This window comes from Mesoplodon mirus (genome assembly GCF_964341445.2).
Source record: "Mesoplodon mirus genome assembly, chromosome: 4".
Taxonomy (NCBI): domain Eukaryota; kingdom Metazoa; phylum Chordata; class Mammalia; order Artiodactyla; family Ziphiidae; genus Mesoplodon; species Mesoplodon mirus.
The window spans coordinates 79,678,226-79,702,164 of NC_138979.1; the positions used below are offsets into that span (position 1 = coordinate 79,678,226).

At 38.6% G+C, this 23,939-nt stretch overlaps 1 protein-coding gene across 5 annotated transcripts in view; it reads right to left on the bottom strand.

Moving 5' to 3' along the window:
* MCTP2 (multiple C2 and transmembrane domain containing 2) overlaps positions 1-23,939 on the bottom strand; it is a gene marked incomplete at its 3' end in the record, with an annotated part of 245,631 nt that overhangs the window by 99,306 nt on the left and 122,386 nt on the right. For all 5 annotated transcript variants that reach the window (XM_082619662.1, XM_082619663.1, XM_082619660.1 and 2 more), the window contains 3 exons: positions 23,579-23,672; positions 9,659-9,761; positions 8,176-8,278 (listed from right to left, as the gene is read on the bottom strand). In XM_082619662.1, the coding sequence (XP_082475788.1) occupies positions 8,176-8,278; positions 9,659-9,761; positions 23,579-23,672 (300 nt within the window). The remainder of the gene's footprint in view (positions 1-8,175; positions 8,279-9,658; positions 9,762-23,578; positions 23,673-23,939) is intronic.

Here is a 23,939-nt window from a genome sequence, read left to right on the forward strand (position 1 = left end):
GATACTATCAGATAGCTAGTACTTGCAAGTAATGTGTTTCCTTCACTCAAATATCATTTACTTCTCTTACATTTTTGCATTGACTGGATCTGACCTAAAAGGTTTAATTTTAATAGTTAATTCATAGTATATAAGCTCATTAAATTCTTGCAACAATCCTAGCAGTAGAAACTACTGTTATCTTCATTTTAAAAATGAGGAACTAGAGCAGCTTCCCTGGAGGTCCAGTGATTAAGAATCCAGGCTTCCACTGCAGAGGGCGTGGGCTCCACCCCTGGTCAGAGAAGTTCCACATGCCACGAGGTGTGGCCAAAAAAAAAAAAAAAAAGAGGAACCAGAATAACTATCTCTAGTGTTTCAGCAATAAGTCTTAATGTTTGTGATACTTCTGATAGATATCATTCATCATGTTAAGGCACTGCTCATCATTTACTAATTTATTAGACTATTTTTTCATAATCAAGAATGGATGTTAAATTTTATCAAGTACACCTTCTACATCTATTGAGATTGTCAAGGTGTTTTTTTTTTTTCTTAACTCAATAATATAAATTACACAATTAGATTTCCTAATGTGTTCAGTCTTACTGATGTTCCATGAAAGGTATATAATTTGCTTTTTTTTTAAATGTGTTTTTTTTAATATCAGAATTATTTTAGTCTCAGGGAATGAATTCACACATTTTCCATTTTCCTTTATGTTCTGAATAAACTTCAACAACGTTTAAGAATTGCCTGTGCAGTTAAGGTTTCAAAACTCATGTTCATTAAATGATTGAAATGTGTTATTTTCTTATTCGGGGGAGAGGAGTATGCAGAGAGAAAAGGGTGGAGTTATTTGATAACTATTTCGGATATTTCCATCATTAATGATTTTCACTAAACTGCATTTAATACCTGATATTCAAGTTCCTCTAATTATATTTTTAAAGATAATTTCCTTGATATTTTTATACATTAATTTCTTCAAATGGGGGACTGCATTATATTTTTAGTTAACTTGGGGAGATTTTTATACCTTTACAATACCTGTCTTCCCAAGGTATGTCTCTATATTTTTTCACATTTTCTCTCATACTTAGTAAAATTTAGTTATGTTCTTCATAGCAACCCCTATATTTCTTGTTGTTCACTCATTCTTAATAGCATGTTTTCCCTTTCTTTCATTAGCCTTGTAAATGGCTTGCCTGTATCACTGGTTTTGGGGGGATTTGGATTTATCAAATACACTATTTAAGTACTTTCTATGTAATTGCCTTTTATTAATCTTCATAAATTTCTTTATAATTTTCTCAGTTTTCTTTATTTTAGTTCATTTTGTTGAGATGTTTAATTGATTTTCAACCTTGTTGTTCAATTATAAAACCATTCACATAACTTCCTTGGTGGTCCAATGGTTAAGACACTGTGCTTCCACTGCAGGGGGCACAAGTTTGATCCCTGGTCAGGAAACTAAGATCCTACATGTCCTGTGGTGCAGCCAAAAAAAATTTCCTCTGAATAATACTTTTGGCCCTTCCCCATAGTTTTTATATATCGTATTCCATTGTTAGTTTCTAAGACGTTTATAGTTGCAGTTTTGGTATCTACATTAGCTACCTGAGATTTTTTTTCTACCAAGGGTTTTGATACTTGTTTCATTTTTGTTATTTATTTCTCTTTGCTGTGATCACAGTACAGGTTCTGCCTTTTTGAAATCTATTGAAGCATTCTGGACCCACAACATAATCAACAATTAAACAAGTTAAGTGGGTATGTGAACAGAATATTTTATGTATTTATGTGTGTGTCTACACATACATATGTTGGACAAAGCTTACGGCTGATTCTCTAGTCTAAGAACCACCACTTTAGTTTGTTTAAAATTCACCTGAGAACTTGCTAAAAAAATAAAAACAAAAACAAAAGAGATTCCAGGGTTTCATCACCAGAAATTTAGTAGCTGTGGAATCATGTGCAAGGACTTTTGCTATTAGCATACACTTCATGGAACCTGGAATTTCAAAGACTTGGCACTTTAAAACATCACTTCAAAGCTTTGTTTTTTGTTTCTGGTTTTTAAAAGCTAGATAGATAATATATATTATTTTTCTGTGATTCCAATTTTGTAATTTTTCTGGTGTTTCAAATATTATATATATGTGTGTATATACATATGCACACACACATTTCCATGGGAAGTCATTCACGTAAAAGTTCCTGTCTTTATAACTTTATTGATAATTAAATTATTTTGTAACTCATAAAATAGCCTCCTCTATATGTTTCTCACTTACCTTTTGTTTACATTTATGTGTTACACTTTTGTTTATCCATTTTAGTATTGCCACCTTTGAGGTGTCTCATCTAGAAGAAGCACTTAGATTTTACTCTTTCACTCATTATAAGAGGTTTTTCCACTTAATAGAAAAGTTTAACCCATTCAACGTTTACCATCACACAGGATATGCTCAGATTTATACTATCTTCCCGTTATAGGACAGTAGATGAATCCCATTAGTCATTCTTCTTTCTCCCTTGGCCTGTCGTAACCAAATATCATCCACCTTCTACACCAGTTATGGTTCATGATAATTCTAGCATATTTATGGCACCCTTTGCTGGTTTCCAAGGCCAACAGGAAAATGTGCCTTATCTTCCTTTACTTCAATGAACATGTCGGACCAGGATTAGATGAGGAAGAGAGTTGAATGTTTGTGTCCAAAAATCACCATATTGCCCTGTTAAATTTTGTATTTGGTTATACATCCATAAATATTTTATGTAAAGTAAAATAAATATTATATATTTCAATGGCCAAAATTTCAGCATTAACTTAAAAAAATATGATTAAGAATGTCCAGTACAATGTGCAAAATCCATCATAGGTGAGAGTTGGGCAAATACTTAATTGGAAATGCAAATGAAGATGTGCATGGACACTTATTTGGTACAGCAATTATAGAAAATTTATCCCATAAAGCTAATTAAGTGAGGCTGTTACTGGTGCACCTAGTTACCATGCACTGGCTTCACAGAGAATGCTAAGGGCTGCATGAAGGCCTGTGCTTCTGATATAAATTCACATGTGCATGTTGGCATAGCTTACAAAAGAGGACTCAAATTTGTTTCAAAATGTAGGACCTCATCAAATTGAGATGATTTCTCCATAGATAGTAGGAAATAACAACAAACAGATGCTTTTCCTATTTTACAGAAAGCTGATTTTCAAAGTCTTCCAAAATTGACCCATTAGATAATTAATTCTAGGAGGGTAAACACATGTTTAAATAAGAAGGATGAGAAGAACTCAGCCAGATTTTCACGACAAAATCAAGATCACTTAACTGAGAATAGAAATGAAAAATAAATCTACTGAACTGGATAATTATTAGGAGACAATGTCTATGTTGGGAATGTTTTAAAACTAAAACATTGCTACTCTTTTCCAATGTATATTTACTATATTATTGATTAGAAGAGTTTTGGAAGAATGTGGAAATGTACAAATATTAAAAGTTTTCAGGACTTCCCTGGTGGTACAGTGGTTAAGACTCCACACTTCCACTGCAGGGGGCACAGGTTAGATCCCTGGTGGGGGAAGTTCTGTGTGGTGTGGCCAAAAAAAAATTTTTTTTCAGATTATAATCCAATCCAACTGCAATTTTCTACTGCTTTTAATCATGAGTAAAAAGTTTTGCATATCTATATAATCATTTTAAAAAACTGTTTTTTAAAAAGTTGGACAGAAATGAAATCTATGGAAGGATAGCTCACTGTCCTGTATTTTTTAAATTCTGATGTATATCTGAGCATATGTGTATGCTTTGAACAATTCACCACCATTAATAAATATACTGATTTTAGAATATGAATTTTAAGGGAGCCAAGAGTCATCCAATATATTCACCCTGATTAAAAGATATAGTGAATTCAGAACAGGCTCTTTATTTAACAGGCTGAAATGCACTTAGCACATTACTATTTCGAGAGAGTAAAAGTTGAACTGCTTTCAATACTTTACACTTAGACGTTTTAAAATGTAGTTTGCATTTTCTCTGAAAGTGTAAATCAAGTTTTAGTTTATGACTTGATTAAAGAAAATGTGTTCTCACAAAAATTACACACACTCTAAGAAATACAATGTTTGTTTTTAAATATGAAACAAGGTATTATAGGATACTGCTCCATATCCTATAGAGGTAATAGTGAAGCACCAACGAATCCATTTTTATGACTAAAAATATTTAAAAAGCAGGGAAATAAATCCTTTTCCTAAGAGGCATAGAACACAGAATTGAAGGGTTTTCTCTTTGACGCTTTTTTTTCTGGAGTTGCAACCAATTCCTCCAGGAAGAGTCTTCCTCCCCTATAATTTGCTTCACACAGGAGCCAAAGTTTCTTCCTAGTTAACTGTTCTGCTATATCCATGCCAAAGCCTGCAGATAATCCCCGCTCATAGAATAGGCCCCAAACTCCCTCCACCCCTCCTGAGCTGCACTCTCCAGCCTCCCTGTTCACACTGAGAGCTAGGCACCAAGGCCGCCCTTTGCTTCCAGAATGTGGCCTCTCCTTTACCTCCCCCTCTGCTTGGAATGGCCTTCATTCTTCACCTCACCCAGCAGTCCCTATCAACACCATACTCCTTCCTGGCCAGCTCAGACTCCCCACTTTCTAAAGTCTTCCCAAAGTTAAATTCAGCCCTCCCACCTTGCATTTTCCTGTTCTTTTTATATGGCACCTAATATTTTCAGTCTTGTGTGCTCATCTCACAGGCATCACCCATGAAATGCAAGACTTTACTTAACTCTGTATCCCACCTGCACCCCTGCCCCCCACCTCCACTGCACTGAGCCCAGTGGCTGCACAAAACAGATCTTGGTTATGGCTTTTGGCACAATATTTACTTAACAGCTACTCACTATGGCAGCACAGCATCCTCTTAGGATGGCTCTGATATGAGACTGCCTAATTCAAACCCAGTCTCCCCTACTTACCAGCTACAGGTCTTTCTTTGCCTCAGTTTCCTCATTTGTAGATGGTCATAATAATAAAGCATGCCTCATTAGGCTGTCATAGAATTAATGATGTACCATATGGTAAGTGTACAGCACAGGGCTTGCTAGGTAAGTATTGCTCAATAGATATTAAAAAAAGAAAAAACCTAGATCTAAATACATTTTAAAATATACCCTCTAAATCACAAGTTAGAATTATTTTACAATAATTATAAATATAAACAAAATTTATAAATACTATAGATATAAGTAATATAAACTTTTAAAAAAATCAAATGATCAATGAAATAACAAACAAAATTTGCCTGTTACAGATACTGAGGGTTATGGCCCTTTTTTCTATCACATTTATATCTACACTTTAGGTAGGGAATCAATTCATTTGGAGAAGGTATGTTGCGGGTGTATCGGGAAGAGCCCACACAGATCTTATGTAAGATCTGATCACTTTCCCAATCTACTGGTCAAAGCATTGGAAATAAATATGAACTGAAACAGCCATGCTGAACAACAACTACTGAAATGTCTTATTCAGCTCAACATCCCTGGGCCCCCAAAGTCCCTAAGGGGAAACGTGGCTCCGGCCACAATACCTTTACACAGTGGAGAACTTTCAGATCTGGGCTTATTTCTCCACGTGCTACATTTATATTAGAAACAAGCAGTATAAACCAAATCAAACACTCCCCGCCTGGAAACCTCCCTGTGGTTTCCCATCACCACTAAGAAAGAGCCAAAGTCCTTCTAACTTTCAGGTTGTCAGGGTCCTACAAGGTCCTCTTCCACACCACCCTATCCCCTATTCTTTCCTATCTCACATTTGCTATTCTCTATTCCAACCACACCGCTCTGCTATTTTTGGAATTTGACAGTCAAGGCCTGGCCTTGGAACCTTTGAACTTGAAGATTTCCTGCCTGGAAGAGTTTCCCCAGATATCCTCCTGGTTTTCTCCCCTCCCTTACCTACTTAAGTTCTCAGTCAAATGTTCCCTTTCCAGTGAGGTCATCGCTGCCTGAATCACGGAAAATTGCATCCCTTCCCCACACACATCCTCTTGGAGGCCCCTCCCCCTGCTTCATTTTCTACATAGCACTTTTCACCATCTAACCTACTGTGCATTGCTTTTTTTTTTTTTTTTTCTGTTTTGTATATTGCCTCCTGTAATCAAAAGATAAGTTCCAGGAGAGGACATAGCTTCACTGCGATCATTGTTAGAACATTACCACCTAAAACAATTCTTGGCACACACTGAACACTTGATAAATATTTATCAAATGAATGCTTAGATTGTGGGGCAGCTTATCAGCAACCTGAAAAAGTTAAGGGGGCTCATGGGCTTGCTTGCATTGAAACAAAGTCTTTCACAAATCACTCTATCTTGTATTTTGAAGGATATAGTTTGAAAGCTCTATTAATTTAGGACAATGGTTCTCCACTCCACCAGGAGTGACTCTACCCTCTTCAGAGCACTGGGTGATGTTGCAAGACATCTTTGGTTATCATAATAGTGATGGGTGGATGGGTGCTACTGGCATCTAGTGGGTAGAGGTCAGGGATGCTGCTAAACTTCATACAGTGCATAGGACAGTCCCCGCAGCAGAGAACAATCCGTCCAACAATGTCAGGAGTGCTGAGGTTGAGAAACCCTAAACCTGATTTAGCCAGAGGTAATTTCTTAGATCTAACTCCACAGCGTATAGCGATTGTACATTACTTGGGAGGGAGGAAAGAAAGTCAGTCAACTTGTTGGTATTCTAGGAAGACCAAATACACAAAATGTTTACATGAGAAACAGAGGGAGGGTAATAAAGATACGAAGTGGCGTTCACCCAGCAAGGAATCAAATACGCTACTAAGGATTTATCTTTAAAACAAGAGGAGAAATGTCCCAAAAAAATAAATGTTAGAGAGAAAGGACACTAAATTCTAATGGAGAGCCTTGGTTCCTTGTCCCTTTAGACCTCTTTAAAATTGTGCCCCATGTTCTTGTTACATGTATTCTTTCAGGAATAACTGACAAAGTTGTAATAAAAAAAAAAAAAAAAAAGGAGGGAAATCCCGCATCACCATCTCCTCTCTGAGAGCCGGCGTGGCTTGCTGCTGGTGGCTCAGAACATTCGGCAGCAGCCAGCTCTGCAAGGGAGCAGCTGCTCCACCATGCTCTTCAAGTAACACCAGGGATATGAGAACTTGGGGAGAAATTAACCAAGCGATCAAAAAGAGAAGAGATATTGAGAGGTGCAGCGTTTCCCCCTCTGTAAACACCATGTGAGCTAGTCTAATCTCATGGATAAATTACAGACTGCTCCAGCCACAAAAATGCACTAAGAGCTTTGGGGAAATAAGTCTTTGGGAAGAAAGAAATAAAGCCTTCCTCACTGCTAAAGGCCATTACAACTCTACCACACATTGTATGAATGGTTGGATGGAAAACTGAAATTCTCTCCTCTAGAAGAGTACATTTGGCATAAACATAAATGCCCAATTAATAGGTGAATTCAGATCCCAGCTTTCTACCTTTGCCCATGTAAAGACATTATATGATGCTCTCTCCTCTGAATTTTATAGGGTATTTTATTTTCATTCCGCTCTTAGCTCACTCTGACACATTACCTTTTAAGGGGACTACCAAAACAGCCCTATTTTTCCAAGACAGGCTCTCTGCTTTCTTCCACAAAGCACTTTTGGAGACTGAACACAAACGGGACTACTAAAAAGACAAACAGAATTTTTAAGAAAATGGTCTTTAGTGGAATTGAGAACAACTATGCAGTTACCAGCAAGTAATCTTTGAAGAAATGGGCAGTAAGGAGGCAATGAAGAAAAACATGGATGTTTTTCATTCACCAATGGAAAATCAGTCATAGACATGAATTCCCTGAAACAAAAGAGAAGCTCCTATTTTAAGATGGAAAGGCTGAGTGTGGATTGAAAGACCGGTCAAAATGTTTTGGCTGGTTAAATCAATACGCAATTGACACACAGAGAAAATTATGTGACTTTACATCTGAAACTACTGAAAATACTGGAGAAGGATAAGGAATAAAACAGCTGTTTCCTGCTATAGCTGGGAGGATTTTTCCCCCCCAGATTGACAAAGATAAAGCAACTCTAGACCATAGAAACTTGTCAACTGTAAAATGACTCACACACTGTATATTAACGAAGGTAACTTACAGACAGCAAGGGAATGGCAACTTTCCCAAGAAAATCAGGGGGTTTATCTCCATCTTCATCAAACACAGTCACTTCCAAAACATCATGAATATCTTTAATGGGACTGAAACAAGAAACACACCATGTATTAGATACAAAAACACAAAAGTGAAGTCTGTTCCATGAAGATCTGAAAACACAGTTTCACTAATTAAATCTGTATGTCCTCAGAGTATAAAAGTACCATTTAATTAAATTCCAAAAATTAAATCAAACTGACTGTATTCCCAAACCTTCCATCAGAGAAGATTCAGACATCCATATGGAAAAAAAAAGCCAACTTTTTTACTATGACATTTTCCATGTATATGTGTACTCAAGGGCAGAACTGTTAAAGAAACAGGATAAAGAAAGAGAACAGGGGACAAAATAAGGAGGACAGTGATTTCAAAGTAGCTTCCAAATGAGAAGAACAAAAATCAGATTTACTTTACTTTAAACTAATGAAGAATTCCCTTAAAAAAAAAAAAAAAAGATGGTCAAAATCACTACTTGCCGAGATCCCTAGAAAGCATCCTATTGTTGAAACACAGAGTACTAAAAGTCTCATGCATATTTACATACTTATAAACAGTTTTTATGTTGACCAGAAGCCAGACATTGGCTACAATGAAACAAGGAGCCATGGTCACTGTGTTGACCAAACCAGAGACTTGCATATGGCAATTTGCAAACCTGCTTAGCACAGTTAATCCTCTTCTCATAGATCCTTGGGAAGTTTCTGCTTGGGAACCACCAATTCCATTCAATACGAACTATATTCTTTCAGTTATAAGCACAGACAGAGCATTTCTTCACTGTTGTGAGGCCAGTGTACCACCATTTCACCCAAATTCAAAAAGGGGCCTCCACCTTGATGGCCAGACGCCTTGGAATCTAAAGCAAACTAGGAATATACCCAGCCTCCTAAATGCCTGAGTCTGAAAAGTGAGCATCACTATGGAGCAGGTCATTCATAGAAACTGGAATATAAGGGGTCTTTGGGAGTCCTTGAGGAATTGCAGATAATCTATATGTTCCAAAAGACTCTGGCAGAATACAAGCCTTCAGATATTAAAATAATGTTGTACCATATAAGCTCCTTGAATTAAAGACAGGTCTACATTTGTAGTTTCCTTTAACCCAGGAATGAAGTAGTCTGGATTTATGGAAGCTTCCTTCTACTCACAGATTAATTTAGTGACTAAAAGACCTACTTTACAAATGCCTCTCCTATAACACTCCCTTGCAGTTCCAAATGGTCTCTTCTATTATTAACACTACACTCTATAAAATGAAAGCATAAAAGGTTTTCAGAAAAAGAAAAACAATAAACTTCACTCTTTGCTCATAAAAATGGACAGGAAGTTCCACTCAAGGGCCCCAGACTGCCCCAAACATATCAGGGATAATTGGTCTCTGAGTTAAAGCTGCTCTTTGATACTGCGGGGGCTAAAGTACTTACAATGTAAAAACTTTGTTCCACTCAGGGTTGAGGTTTTTGTAAATGGTATGTGTCTGAAGTCGGTCATTTCCCAACTCCAACAAGCAAAAGGGATCGCTCTTCCCTGCAAAGAGAACACAGACGTGGGTCAGAGACAAAGGAATCTCCTTGGTCAGAGGCAAGTGAATCTCAAAAGTGACAGAGGCAAAGTGAACAAAAGTCATGCACTTTTTTTCCAATTATTATTATTATTTTTTATTTTATATTTCAGTATAGTTGATTTACAATGCTGTGTTGGTTTCAGGTGTACAGCAAAGTGATTCAGTTATACATATACCTATGTCTATTCTTTTTCCAATTCTTTTCCCATTTAGGTTATTACAGAATACTGAGTAGAGTTCCCTGTACTATACAGTAAGTCCTTGTTGATTGTATATTTTATGTATAGTAGTGTGTATATGTTCATCCCGAACTCCTAATTTATCCCTCACCCCACCTTTCCCCTTTGGTAACTGTAAATTTGTTTTCTAAATCTATGAGTCTGTTTCTGTTTTGTAAATAAGTTCATTTGTATCATTTTTTAGATTCCACATATTGTAACAATAAAATTGGGCTTGCTGATAGACAGCAGACTTGTGGTTGCCAAGGGGGAGGGGATGTGAGGGAGGGATGGATTGGGAGTTTGGGGTTAGCAGATGCAAACTATTAGATATAGAATGGATAAACAACAAAGTCCTACTGTATATTCAATACCTTGTGATAAACCATAATAAAAAAGAATATGTAAAAGAATGTGTGTATATACATATGTATAACCATCACTTTGCTGTACAGCAGAAATTAACACAGCACTTTAAATCAACTACACTTCAATTAAAAAGACATTGTGCTTGCTAAAAGACTGAATGTGAGCCTCTCTTTTTAGCAAGCCGTGTAAGCCCTGTGTGGGAATTTGGGAGGTAGACAGACATATAGGTGTCAGCGCACTTATTGGACTGGGACTGACACACAACCCAGATGCAGCCTTGAGAGCAATGGCAACACTGGTTTCACAAGAGCAGGTGTCAATGTGGCATGTGAGAGAGTCCAAGTTTGTGTTTTGTTTTAAAACAGATGCACATCTCTGTTTCCTTCCTAAATTCTCTGAGCCAATATAATTTTTTTCTTTTTTTGGCCACAGTGTGTCTTAGCTGCGGCATGCGGGGTCTTTGTTGAGGCATGCGGGGTCTTCTGTTGCAGCACACAGGCTCTTCGCTGTGGCACGCGGGCTTCTCTCTAGTTGCGGCGTGCGGGTTTTCTCCCTGTAGTTGAAGCGCGCAGGCTCTTCGCTGTGGCACGCGGGCTTCTCTCTAGTTGCGGTGTGCGGGTTTTCTCCCTCTAGTTGTGGCACTCGGGCTCCAGAGCACATGGGCTCTATAGTTTGCAGCACACGGGCTCTCTCGTTGAGCCACATGAGCTCAGTAGTTGTGGCGCGCGGGCTTAGTTGCCTCGCGGCATGTGGGATCCTAGTTCCCCAACCAGGGATCGAACCCGCATCCCCTGCATTGGAAGGTGGCTTCTTTACCACTGGACCACCAGGGAAGTCCCTGAATGAATATAATTACTCATCTACAACTGGAAGTCTATGATAACTTACATGCTTCTACAAGGTGATAAGAGAAATGAGAAAAAGTGTAACCATGGCTATTTAGGAGTTAAAACTCTGCTCTGGAGTGAGTGGCCACACACACATATGATCTTATATATTTAGTAAATGGTGAGAATACACATGGGACATTTTTGGTGCTCAGACACATGCAGAAGTCTAATTTCATAAGGTTAAGTTAAAAGTTTTTATCTTAAAAAATAATGAAGCTTAACTTTCACTTCTCCCATCTCACCTCTTCTTCCACCCTACCTCACACAGCCTCCAAAAGAAAAAAAAATAAAAAGATTAGAAAATCCTGAATCTAAAGGGGAACACAGAAAGTTACCACATAAGAAGTCTCTCCCCTTCTGTTGGGCTTGGCAGAGGGATCCAGAGTTGAAACCGTCAGGGTCTTTAACGTTCGCAGGACAGGAACACATGGCCTACCTCTGCGCACACTGGTGCTTTACAAAGCGGTGTGTACTAAATTAATTGGGGGCAAAAGGACAGATATGCCTCTAACAAATGGCCAAGGAATCCCAGACCAGGGCCTAACTCAGACAGTGCTCAGGCCACTTGACCTACTGGCCTACCATTCAGGTCACTGAACCTACATCTAATTCACTTAATAACCAGGAGCTCTGAAGTACTGTAAGTCATTAGAGAGACACATGTGCAGGAGCCAGCATGAAGATGATATTTCAAAAAAAGGAAGAAAAGAAGAGCAGCTGCATGGCTAAGAGTTAGTGTTAAACAGGAGATTCCATTCAACTGACTAGTGGCCTGGATACTTAGATGCTTGGCCAAAGCTTTTAAGTCAAGGCTATTATCTCAGTGGCCAGCAGACAGCGATCAAGCCACGGACACAGATGAATGCATTGGGGTCATCACTTACAAATAATGGAAATGATCCCTGTCTAAATTTAGCAGAAAAGGAATTTATTAAAATAATAGCAAGCAGCTCTCAGGATCAGACCACAGATTGGAGAATCAGGCTGGAAAAATCACTGGAAACCAAAGAATGCTGAGGGATGCTCAGGCACAGAATCTCGGTCAAACTCTCACCCCGGGAAAAGTCTGGCGTGGCCTCTGCTTCCCAGGAAAACTGGCCCCACCGACACTTCCGACCCCGGCACCTAAATGTAGCTGCTTCTAATATGAATTCTCCACTCCCGCTTCTTTGCCTCACTTGATGTAGATGTAAAGGGATTGCCCCTGCCTAGCAAATCCTCATGCCCTAACTTCCAGGGCTCAGAATGGGAGTACATACTGGCTTTCCACCACATGAAAGTGGCTCTGAGCCCTTCCCTAAAACATTCGATGAGAAGCACCCCAAACCTAGAAGGGGTTTCAGATGTTGGGCAGCCCAAATCAAACATATACACAAATCCACCTGCATCTGTAAAAAGTCTTGCTTCTTTAAGACATTTTACTCAGCCATCAAAAAGTGAAATAACACAATTTGCAGCAACATGGATGGACCTAGAGATTATCATACTAAGTGAACTAAGTCAGACAGAGAAAGGCAAATATCACATAATACCACTTACTTGCGGAATCTAAAAAAAAAAGGGTACATTTTGTAATTTTCTTGTTTCTAGTTGTGGCCTTTTCTTTTCTGCCTAGATAAATTCCTTTAGCATTTGTTGTAAAGCTGGTTAAAAAATTTGATACAAATGAACTTATTTGCCACGTATAAATAGACTCACCTACATAGAAAACTTTGGTAACTTACACGGTTACCAAAGGGGATGGAGGTGGGGAGATAAATTCGGAATTTGGGATTAACACACTACTATATAAAACAGATAAACAACAAGGACCTACTGGATAGCACAGGAACTATATTCAATATCTCATAATAACCTATAATGGAAAAGAATCTGATTCATATGTGTATAACTGAATCACTCTGCTGTGCACTTGAAACTAACACAACACTGTAAATTCACTACACTTCAATTTCTTTAAAAAGGCAGTTTAAGTCTGGGACTGTGTTTCACGGGGCACAGGGTAGGGGTCGGGTGACAGTGCAGAAGGTCATGACATCTCTCGAGTAACATGAAAAGAACATGAACATGAAAGAACACACATGTTCTCATCCTCAACCCTAGCTGAAACCGCTACTTAACCATTTGTCAGACTGTTGGGAGGTGTCAGGGCTGCTCCTCCAGAGACACTGACATGCCATCCCACCAGCACCGGCTCGGGGGGAACCATCTGACACTTGTAATGAAAGCCCGGGGGTTCCTCCACAGAGACGTGGAGAGGGTCTGGGCCTGTGTCTGCACAGGTGGGCTGAGCCCTGCCTCCCCCCCCACCCCGCCCCTCCAGCACACTCTTCCGCTATTCCAGCTAATAAGGAACAGCCTTCCTTCCAGGAACCGGGAACTTCAGTTGTGTGTCTCCAAGGAACACACTGCGCCGACTCTCTGAAGATAATTCCATCAAAGCTCATTAAATTGCTGCATTTATTAATATTACAGTATAAACAGACAGAGAGGAGGAAGAAGAAGAGAAGACATTAACACATTTATAGAGTAATGTATATACACTTTAGGATTGATTTCTTGCCCTTCAAAGATTCCAGATAGACAGGGACTTTCAAAAAAATTTAAATAGGGCTTCCCTGGTGGCACAGTGGTTGAGAGTCCGCCTGCCGATGCAGGGGACACAGGTTCGTGCCCCGGTCCGGGAGGATACCGCATGCCGCGGAGCGGCTGGGCCCGTGAGCCATGGCCGCTGAGACTGCAAGTCCGAAGCCTGTGCTCCGCAGCGGGAGAGGCCACAGCAGTGAGAGGTCCGCATACCGCAAAAATAAATAAATAAATAAATAATGAGTATTTTTATTCAATCATGATAAAACGATCTCCCGTCACAAATGTTTCCCAAGAGTACCAAGCAAACAGTACCAGACAAAGTGACATATATACACTTGGGTCTGCACTTTTGCTCTTTGCTCTACCTGTTTTTACAGGTAAAACATCTAGATGACCTCTTCTACATCCAGATGCCATGTCACCTTGACACGGCTATACCACTGGTGATTCAGATTCACAGTGGGGTGGTGTTTTAGCGCCTTGCTCTCAATAGCCTTTGCTATTTTTGAACAGCACGTTAAAATTCATTTGTATTCCTTGAATGGCAAGTGGAGGTTCCTCGCTTAAATAATTTTACCTTTATATTAGTTACAGAAGTTGAACGACAAGCAATGAAAGTATTTTAGAGGTCAAATCATTCATCCAACAAATATTTATTGAGCGCCCATTTTGCTCTTGGCACTGAACCAGGCCGGCCCCAATGTACACAGACCACCAAGTCATTACCTTCAAGGAACTCTTATAATAATCATGCTTTTCAGCAAATGTCACCTTTCCAGTGAAAACTTCACTCACACCCTCTGCCAGAGGACTAAGCTGTTGCCCTCTGTGATCTCCAACTGTATATCTTCCTTGCCCCTTTTCAACTGCACACCTGTACACCTCTGTTCTGTATTTAGCCCTGTATTTCATTTAAGGGGCCCACTGCAGGCACAACCAAGGTATGCGTGCCCCTCTCATGCCCTGTGAAGAGTGTCCTGGCCCAGTGACAGAAGGCACCAGGGGACTTCGGGCTCTGCTGATGGGTGTTGGCTGGAGGGAGCCAGGCTCCTCCCACTTTGTGCAAAAAACGATGCTTCATGCAGGTTCTTCTTTAATCTTCACGTCCATTCTATGAGGTAAGGTATGTCTGTGCCATTTTGCAGATGAGGAAACTAAAGTTCAGAGACATTTAATTTGGTTGGTTAAAGTCCAGAAAGATTTCACAGTGGAGGTGAATTCTAAGCAAGGTTTAGGAGGAGACTGATTCGGTTAAAAGAAATGGGTAGGTCCTTGCTGAGGAGATAGGGGCAGATCGGAGCCTAACATTCATTAAGTAGATGGATAGATAGATAAATAGATAGATAGATACAGATATAGATACATATATATGCATACATACAGCTAAAGAGTGGTGATCAGGAAATATAAGATATGGGTGGATAAAGGAAGAGACTGGCTGGAAGCCTGGAAGGCCATGACTGCGTGCTTTTTAAAAAAATTTTATTTCTTTTTACTTATCAAGCAGCCAGGAGCCACCAAAGACTGTCAACACAAGGTGCAAGAACTTCTAGAGGAAGGTAATTCCTGAAGCTAACTGTGGAGCGTTATAGCTCAGGCTAGGGGCGGATGTGGGAGTGGGGACAACAGCCATTCCAGACTTCATTTCCAAAATCTCTCCCTTCAATTCTTGCCCCAGCCGTCTGTTGATAAACCTTACTTTTGCATATTGGAGCCAATTCTAGTGTTCATCCTGAAAATCTGTGATCTCTGACAACTTATCCCACACCATCCATCCTGATCTAGCTTCTATTTCCTAACCTTTATCAAGTCGGCGTGTCTGTGCCCCACCCGTGGCCAGCACACAGAGGTACGGGGCTCAGTCATGCTTCCTAACTCTGCGTGTGGAATGGCTTCCCCCTGCAATGCTCTCCCAAGAGCCACTCCTCTCCAAAAAAAAAAAAAAGAACACAACAAGGGCCAACTAACCTCCGAGGCCTAGTTCAAATGCATCATCTGCATGGAACTTTATCTGCCACCTTAAACTCCAGGGAGCTCCCCACTTAATCTCCTATGATCATTAGTTTGGGCATCATAATGCCACACCGTATGATGTGCCTGCTCCTCCCTTCAACAAATAATTTATGGTTTACTAAAATGTGGAAAGTACTGTGCTGGGCTGTGAGATGGACTTTAAAGAAAGAGAAAACACTGATCTTTATTCCTTCTGGACCTAACTTTCAAGTATCTCCTGCCTTCCCGAGTGGGTTGCAAGCATCTCTAATCCAAACAACGGCCTCGGTGGCATCCTGCAGATGAGGATGGATTGCTTCACCGCGGCAGACATCCAGAGCTGGGGACAGACAGGTCTCACTTAGGACTGTGAGGTCCGCAAAGAAAGAGGACACTATTACTGAAATGTTTTTTAACTGCATTTCTGATGTTGTAATATTCTAGCACAAACAAGAACTGATGACATGAGAATTTCTCCTTCTTCTAATTCCATTCCCCTGTCACCGCTCAAGCTCCATAAAGCACCATCATCCACTGAATCTGCCTAACATCTCCCCATTTTCAGTCTTGCACCCCCAAACCCCTTGCTCTTTGCAGCCACCAGAATAAACTCGTATTTAAGTTCATATCAGATCATATCAGTTCCCTACTTAGAAAGGTCTCTAATTTCTTCACCTGGACCCCATGTTCCTATATAATCTGGTCCCGTCTAATAACAATAGCCTCCTTGCCCCTGAGGGTCCCCTTGCTCTGTTCTCCAGTTTCACTTGCTTTTCTGCATGTCTTAGGAAAGCCCTGCAGGCTTTGGAACATGCTGTTCCCTCATTTGAAAACTGCTTTTCCTTCAGCTCTACTGTGCTAATCCCTCCTTATCCCTGACACCTCAGCTAAAACATCACTTCCTGCAGGAGTCAGGTGTCCCTTTAATGAACCTGGACACCTGTTCTTGACCTTGACAATATCATTGTCATTAGATGCCACTGGGTTAGCAGTCACTCCATGTGAAGGCAGGGACCAATTCCTCTCCCCCATCATGTCACCAGGACCCACCACAGGCTCACACACAGAGGAGGTATAGTGGCTGAGTAAATGAAGATCTTACTAAGAAGCCAGCCAGTAAGATCAGTTGTTAATCAATGAACTGAACTCATTCACTCACAAGGTACCAGGTAAGCTACAAACTGCTAAATCTTCGATAAACTCCCAAACTTTACATCAACTAGAGTTCATGTTCCTTGGCAGACTGCTAAAGCAGATGGCCTGCCAGGGCAGATTTGTATCATTTTTTACGTGTTTTTAAAAAGTTGGTCTTGATTTGGGCTCATCTAGCCATGAGGTTCTCATGAAAATTAAGAGCTCTGAATCACTATGGCTGAGCTTCCTAGAAATTCAATTACAGCCAACCCTTTGAAAATGGGGCATCTTTAAGAGGGGACATATTGCTATGAATATAGCTTCAAACAGCAGACAATGAAAACAAACTAGAAAATGGACATTTGACTTAAAATTCCCAACGAACAACAACCATAGGACTATTTTATTTCTCTTTTGATACAAGCAGTCTTATGTTTCAAAAAAACCCAAAACAACAGAAAACAAAGCTAGTGTTATAATTTACAGAAACTACTCAAACGTCAGTATTACAGCATATGGCTGGAATATTTCTACGCTATAATATGGTATCTAACTGCAGTATTTTGGTCAACAGTTTCTCAAAACAGCACTTTCATATACAACAAAAAATTGATGAGCTCATAAAAGCATTTTATATCGATAAAACTATTATCCATATTATCAAAATGTGAATACAAGCACTAAACTGGTTTAAGTATGAGAATTTTCCTACCATGAAGCATGTTTTTTCTTCACTTTTATCAGGCAATAGAAACAGAAACAAAAAGAAACAAACATCATAGAGTGGTAACTATAGATTTCTAAAAGTGGTTGAAAAGCTAAAAGTGATTAGCAACGCTGATATTTCCAACATTATTTAAAATTAGAGAAATCATAAACAAATACCAAGAAGACAATAACCTGTGAAATTCCCCAGGTCAACTGTACTCTAAAAAAAAATAAATTTAACGAAGAATGGGAATAGCATTTATTGAGCATGTAATATGTGTCAGGTATGCTCATTTAGGTTTTAACTCTCAAAATACCCATGAGAAGCTGGAAGCTTAAGAGGACCCAAGGCTGGAATGTGGTAGAACCAAGATTTACACATCTGTTTCTATACATCTTCTATACCATAATACATGGGGATTAAAATGAAAGGCAGCTACCATAAAAATAAAGAGCAAATAAAATGGGGAATAATTTTCATCTTCAGTGAATAAATTATTGAACTGAACATTAATTTACCCAAAGCATGAGTTTCAGTCTCTTGGAAAGGGATCGTGTACTTAACGAATGAATGGAGAACTTTACCAGTCATGGGAGAGCAACCCTGCATGTGGAACAGAGAGCTCCTCCTAATGGCATTGCCAAGGAACCATTCAACTGAAAACGCCACCCAATTTTGAGCAAGGTCCTCATCCACATCAATGATACTCACTGCCCCCTAGAGAAGGAAGAGTGAAGTGATCACAAGCTCCCTACAGGTAGGTGTGTCTGATCTGTAGTAGATGCTCAATGAACATTTCTTGAAGATCACTAGATCTACCCACCAAGGTGACTTTTCTTAAATTAAGACAAACTCAAAAAGCATTTGGAAAACTACACTGGGCTCCCTGAAAAGAAGTATGGAGTTCTTGAATTAAATGTGTCTTTGTTCTCCTGGATCAGGCACTGTTATGGCCCCTGACATGCTTATTTATCACATAAGACTACTTCCCCATAACTCATATTTTTTGTTTGAAAACATAGTCTTTTCCATTCCTCTGATAAAGATTCTCTAATTACAAGATTCTGTTAATTTGGTAGTTGTCTTACTAACATTGGAAACAGTGAAAGGGTCCAAGTGACAATCTTATAGCCAAGAAGTAAAAAAATATCCAGATATATTTGGAAAATGTTTGCGTTTTATGGGTGGGTTTTGTATGGCAAAAAGTAACAAAAAATCGCAATGATAAAAAAGACCCCTGGAGAACAGTAACTCCAAATTGTGAGGAAAGATGGTTATTTCCAGTTTTGCTCCTTCATTGCCTCCTGATAATTCCCCAGCTTCTCATCATGACATACAGCGTATTATGACAGGAACATGAAAAATTAAGATGGGATTGTGCTATACCAAAAGAAGGGCCATTGAGACCCACACCCTATTATGCTATGTTGTTACAACACTTACTATCATCCTATATGGAGGTGGGCTTGCAATGCTGTTCTCCTTGCTCTTTTGCCACTGCTGGCGTGACGAGGTAAAGAAAACTCTCCTAAGCTTCTATCACCCCTATTTTATGTCAGAATACTTAATGGCTAGGGTCATCTTGGTGGTGTTAACAGGGTGGAGGAATAAAGCAGAGGGAGACTAAAGAATAACCCATCCTGCCACTGGAAGATTCCTTAAGGAGAAGGGTGTTAATATATAAGAACTCTTTTAGAACAAAATTAATATATAGAAAGCTTAATCAGTAGGGAGGAAGATGTGTGAAACCCACATTTTGATTCTAAGAATATAAGAGAAGGGTCACTGACTAAGTGCTGAATTTTGGCAGGTGCGTTATGCAAATAGAGGCCGTGATGGTTTCAGTACTGATACACGGAAGGAGCCCCTCCGTCGTACAATTCTGGAAGCTTCCCCACAATATTCTATCAATTATAACAAGGCTATCCAGAACATTTCTCCATGTATGCATTGAACACAGTAAATACTTTCCTACTCTTCACTGGTGGATCTCCCAGTCGGTAAGATAAGCATTGCCATTTGTACTGAAATACAATTCTGATCAGAAAATATTTCAGTTCCCTAATTATTTTTCTGTTTACCTATTATCTACTTGATTACCTTTTTATAGCCTATGAAACAAACTCTGCATTGTTTTTGTTTGGTGTTTATTGCTATCTTCTCAAAACAGCTGAGTTCTAAGACTAGTGGCAGCTGAGTGAAGTATGTTGGTCTCATTAAACATTACAAACAGCTATGCTCACCTTGAGTTTCAAAGTACAATTTATCATCTGTTTTGTGAATCAAGGCTATGGCCTTGTTTACTACAGAAGAACTGACATCAGACAGGATAACCTATTACTTAAAAATTTTAGGTTACATTGGACACAAGGTGTTTGTGAGACAAATGCTTTAATAAAAATATCTGACAGGCTTTTCTATTAGAATAACTGTGTATGGCTATCCATATCTCATATTGGCTGTAGAGAACATTAAAATATCTTTCACCAATTTTAGAGGGATGGACTGCAAGAGAAGTTAATTACCTCCGATTCTTTAAAATAAAAAGTCTTCTCACTTATATACAAACAAATGTCAGATACACACACAAAAATGCCAAGCTATATATAAATTTAAATTTATTAATTCTAGGGTAGGTTCAATCACACAATAAAATAGCATATTTAGAAAAGAATGAATTTATTTCAAAAAATAATAAATTATCTTTTCTACACATTAGAACACTGAAGCCTTTATCTTTTATAAATATCTTAATATTGGTAACATATCTAGATTTAGGTTATTAATATCTTATAACATTTGGAAAGCTACACTGATTTTTTTCTTTATATAAAAAAGTTAAATTTTTAATTGCAAAGAAGTTCACGTTAGTGCGTGTATATATATGATCTATATATATATGATATATATTATTCCAATGTTCTAAAATACTAGTAAAGTAATGAGGATTCAATTTCCCCCAAGTTTAATTTATTTTTATGGCTACATAACCATAACATCAATAACCACTCATGAGGAATATCCACCTAACTTTGATCCAATTAGCATAAGTGACTGATATTTTCTAATTGCTACTTGCAAAAATATAGATAACTTTAAAATTGGCAAACCACTGATCGCAGGGCTGCCAAGTGCTTTCATTTCTCCTCTAGGACAATAGGTCCCTGCACTCTGCAAACCATAACCTTCACCTCCAAATGGACCACTGCCAAGACCTGCTCCCATGGACTTTTGTTTTATCAGAGTCCCTGAATCTAACTTGAAGTATCAGTTATTATGGTTATTTGGTATTGTTTTCAAGAAACAAACAATCACAGAAAAAAAAAAAACTATCATGAAAAAAAGTAGGAATGTTGGAATGCTCCCTTTTGCACTGTCTAAAACGACCACCATTCTTTGAGAATGCACCTGGTATTCAGAGTAAATGCAGTTCATTTTAATTTGCAGGAGTGAATACTTCGTTCCCTGAGCAAGTGCAATGAAACACTCAGTTAATAAGGCAAGGCTGACTGGAAAATGCTGGGTATAAATAGTTACTTCTTCCTTAAATGTTTCCAGCACTGGCAATGATGAGTACCTCTTCTGATCCATGATCAAGTGAAGGTGGCATTTTTTTTTTCTGCGTGTCAAGTGAATTGGTAACAATAATAACAGCAATAATGTATGAGTCGCCACTATATGATATGGTCGCTAACATCCCGGAGGCATTGATTACATCTCTACTGCTACCTCACAGCAACCTGAATCCACTTATTTTTTCACGAAGAAAAGTTACTTTACAACTCTCTGGATTAGGTCCACTTTGTTGCCCTAAAGCAACACCGTGGTTTGGAACAGACTGGATGAGGCTACCAACCTATAAAGAACATTAGACTGTGAAATTTGATTCTAAGAATAAAGATCGATATGGTCTAAAGACATGCTTAGCTAATGACAAGGATCTTTGCTTCAATTCAGAAGAGTGATGATTTTCTCATAAATAATACAGAAATAGTAAAACACTAGGGCATTAAGCTAAATCTCTTAGCATTATTTGGTTTCTAACCACTGCTTTTTGTTAATGGAATCCTCAGGTACTCACCACCTTCATCCACTCCAAAACTATCTACTGAATATCTTGAATATAAAGAAAATGACAAAATGGTAGCATTTTGCCCCAAAATTATTCTTCTGAAAAGTGGGTTTTGCCTTATCGTCTGATCTTTATAAAAACTTCCATTTTCTAGGTTTCTCTCCTATACACTTTAATAGTCAAAGTACTCTTTGGAGAATTCACGTTGGCCTGAAACAACCTCCATCAATCCTAGTTTTGGGGGTGCTTTATGGAAGTCACCTGATAGGAAGCATAAAATAAGGTAAGTTTTTAAAAAGTATTTCCACATATGGATGTAGTTGTACACAAGCCTTTTAAAAAAATGTTTAATGCATTTCAATTAGTTCCTGGCGAACACAAAATATACAACTACAGAAAGAATATTTGAAAATACTGCTTGAAAGCATAAATGAGTTCTTGGGGCCTGAGACAACGTTTACTGAGACCTCAACGATCACAGATTCAAACAGTGTTGTATCTAAACACTGAGATGGAAGTAAAACACAATTTGCTCTGGAAAACTGGTCGATAACTCTACATGTGCTTTAGGGATGACAAAACTACTGTCAAAGGCACATGAAACGTCTGAATTAAGCATTTTCATAAACTGTAAGTTTCAAAAGGAAAATTTCTAAATCACTCTAAGACTATATAAACATTTGCAAGTAAACTGATGAATATTACAAGTCATTACTGAAGTATTTCATCCACAACCCTGAGAATTTATATATTCATATTGGCTGAAAAAGCATTTTTGGATATTCTCACTGGGCATTTTCCTTAAAATTGAGATCACCTTATTTGGGAGGGCTTATAGAGTAGTGATTTCCATTGGTTCATTTTTTGAAGGAGGGTGAGGAGAACTCTTTTTTTTAAACTAAATTCATATATCCCATCATTTTTGTAATATAAAGTGCTTCTAATTAACATTCTCTTTTCCAGAGTTTGAGCTACCTCAAACTCAGAAGTTCAGAGGTTACACAAATATAGAGAGTAGACCACATTCTAAAATTATGACAACAAAAATGCACTAATGCATTAATAGATAGATCCATGTTGTGTAATAGTCTTCATATTCATCAATTTACTTGGTAAATAGCATCTGTCATATAGGTGCTTAAACTGTCAGTCAGTACAAGGGGGTAATTCAGCAAGGAGGCAATGAGTGGAGAGGCGTCCTCTGATCAGACACTGGAACGTTTGGATTACTCTCCTCCATAGTCAAGCATAATTCAGCACAAAGCATGTCAGTTCCAGCCACTGTCTATAAGTTCCAGGTAGTGAAGCACCGAGAGAAATTTTGTATAAAACAATGGCAATGGTAAAGTGGTTCCATGGCCAAGACTTTGGTTACTGTTACAGAGAAGTGCCAGCCAGCCAGATTTAGGACCCATGTACTGTACCCTGTGAAGAATAAAACACTGTCTGAACACAGCGCTGTGAGAGAAAAGGCAAGAAGTCAAATCTGCCTTCTGAGGTCCTATAGACAAGCTTCATCAAACATTTAACAAATAAAGAAGTCATGACATGAATCACCCACAAATATCTTTGAAAGCTAAATGGACTAGCACATTATCTAATCGTAGGAAAATTACTTGAAAAAGATAAATTTGCGAAAAATGTGAAGTGAGAGAACTTGTTGTCTGCACCTTTTTTTCTTCTGTGATTCTGAAAGTATGATTGCTCTGTACATGCTTCTACTTAGTAAAACATTTCACTCTGCCACTGGATCACTTCAAAGCAGGAAATAAATAAAAATGAATAAAAAGATGAAAATTTTCTATACCTGAGAAATCTGCTGCTAAGAGATCTACCGCCTTTAAAACCTTCACTTGTAAAATGCCGATGTCCTTCATATTTTTCAGGGAGTTCTGTAAGCTCTGGGGGGAGAAAAGTAGGTCACAAATGAACATAGCTTTCTAATATACTGTTTAATGCCAAAAAATCCCTATAGGAAGTACCTTCTAGATTTATCATCATCTTTCTCATGCAATGCTAAGAAAAGTTCCAATGTGCATTGCATCAGTCAACAGGAAACTTAGGCATTTGCAGCAACCAGATTAAAAGTGACTGAGAATTAATTAACTCCCCTTTCAAAATAAACAAATTACAAAGCACATGCAATCTACTTTTAACATCACCCCCTG